Below are 2,086 nucleotides of genomic sequence, written 5' to 3'. Positions count from 1 at the left end.
CAGATGAAAGTGGTGAAATGAAAAAAATCTGGACGCAATCCTATTAACTGCTTCATTAAAAATAGAAATTCAGGTGTCAAAATCTGACGAGTAGCCTCAGGATGGGAGGCTATGCGCCCTATCCCCATAACACCCGAACATCAGGCACCAGCACATGGCAAATCCAACGTGAAAGTCCCGTTCGTTTAGAATTTTCGCCGGGCACCTCGATGCTTTGCCGCTGCTGTCCGTCAGGGATCGGGTTCTCTTCCCTCATCCAAAGCCGCCACCCACCTGCTGCTAGCTCACGTCACGTAGCTAGCTTTCTTCCTCCTGCCACTCCCGGCCCCGGTCCAACAAGATCCATCTAGCTCAAGAAACCAGGCTGAGCGAGCCATGTGCTGCAGCGAGTGCGGCTGCTACGACGCATTCTGCGACCGCTGCTGCCCCTGCGTCTCCTACGACGCGCGCGAGGCCATCCTCTGCTGCGCCGCCTGCCTCGCCGTCCTCGCCGGCGCCGTCCTCCTGGCCGTGCTCCTCGCCGCCTACGGCTTCATCCGCCACGCCGAAGTCATCGTCCGGGACGCCTCCCTCACGCGCCTCGCGCTCGCCGTCTCCCCGGCCACCGCGTTCGCCTACAACCTCTCGCTCACGCTCACCGTCCGGAACAAGAACTGGGCCATGAGCGTCAAGAACACCAAGCAGCTCGAGGCCCGCTACAGCTTCGACGGCCAGCTCTTCGAGCGGATCAGGCTCGCCGAGGCGGGGTCCACGCAGCACGCCGGCGACACCCAGGTGTACCACCTCGTCTCCGGCGACGACGGCGGCTACGTCGCGCTCGGCAACGCCGGCGTGGCCGAGTTCAAGGCGGAGAACGCGACGGGGATGTTCAAGGTGGAGGTGGCGGTGTCGGGCGAGGTCAGGTACCAGGCGCACTACACCAAGTGCAAGTTCGAGGCCAAATGCCCGCTGGTGCTGCAGCTCGCGCCGCCGGGCACGCCGGCCGTCGTGTTCCAGGAGGTCAAGTGCAAGCCCGTCACAGCCGACAAGAACTGCTAGTGAATTTAGGAGTGACTGATTGATTGATTGCTTCGTCGTTTTCAGTAGTAAAAAGAGTTACTGTATTTCGCTTTTTTGTTTCGAAATGTTTCGTAGATTGTCCCCACTTTGTGCGTGCTTTTCCACTTAGATCATTAGGGGGTTGCTTTTCACTGTCGCATAAACTTTATTATCTACATATAGTTGTGGATGACAAATTTCTACTATTAAAGGAGAGTTGGTGTATCACGTCCGCCTTCTCGTTGACTTTTTCCTTCCCATGCCCCTTCATTCTTTGATTTATTTGTTATTTTTCTAGTAATCTCACCCGATGGTGCAAAAAATAATAATACAAATAGAGTAACTTGGAATAATCTAAATCAAATTGGTACTTCCCCAAAACCATGCCATGCATTGACTCAATGAAATCAAATCTTATCAAAATCTCAGTCAAATCGAAAAGCTCTTGCCTTTCACTACCCATACCCAAATCAAATCAAATCTCACCAAAAACTCAACTGAATCAAAACTTTTTTGACTTCTCCTATCCATGCTCAATAAAATTAAATCTTACCCAAATCCATAATGTGGTGGATGTCTATATTATTAAATCTATATTGTCTTTACTAAAAGGCGTGGCCGGCCCTCCAATCAAGCATGGTAGGGGCCTTAGTAAAGTGGGCCCCCCTCTCTCCCCTTCTATTCGTCATTGCAATAGATCCCCTTCAACATCTTCTTGACTTGGAAACTATAAGGGGGCCTTCTCCGCAAGATTCGATGTCGTGGTACCTTGATTCGAACCTCCCTATACGTGGACGGTGTGGCGGTTTTCATGGCACCCATCAAGTGTGATATTAACAACCTCTCCGGTATCCTATAATGTTTCGGCGATACCACGAGCCTCGCTACCAACTTTCAAAGAGCTCGGTCGTCCCAATTTGTTGTGGCTACCTCAATCTTGGGTGAATCCTTCAAAATCTTCCTGCCGCAAAGAACCTCCTTCCCGATGAGACACTTAGGGCTTCCCCTCTCGGTTTGGCTTTCAGTACCTTGAAGACAAAGTGGCATC

General features: G+C 51.8%; 1 protein-coding gene across 1 annotated transcript; it reads left to right on the top strand.

Moving 5' to 3' along the window:
* Window positions 1-224: 224 nt before the first annotated feature.
* LOC123074012 (uncharacterized) lies at window positions 225-1,052 on the top strand. The gene has a single exon (XM_044496971.1). It carries the CDS (start codon window positions 376-378, stop codon window positions 1,036-1,038), a length of 663 nt encoding a protein of 220 aa, XP_044352906.1. The 5' UTR covers window positions 225-375; the 3' UTR covers window positions 1,039-1,052.
* Window positions 1,053-2,086: the final 1,034 nt, after the last annotated feature.

The sequence above is a fragment of the Triticum aestivum genome, chromosome 3D (assembly GCF_018294505.1).
Source record: "Triticum aestivum cultivar Chinese Spring chromosome 3D, IWGSC CS RefSeq v2.1, whole genome shotgun sequence".
NCBI classification, from domain to species: domain Eukaryota; kingdom Viridiplantae; phylum Streptophyta; class Magnoliopsida; order Poales; family Poaceae; genus Triticum; species Triticum aestivum.
The sequence above is the reverse complement of the archived record's forward strand: the minus strand, read 5'-3'. Positions and strand labels throughout refer to the sequence as shown.

What these genes read in the sequence shown, in the direction of transcription:
- LOC123074012 (XM_044496971.1), top strand. Translation starts at nt 376, where the DNA reads ATGTGCTGCAGCGAGTGCGGCTGCTACGACGCATTCTGCGACCGCTGC.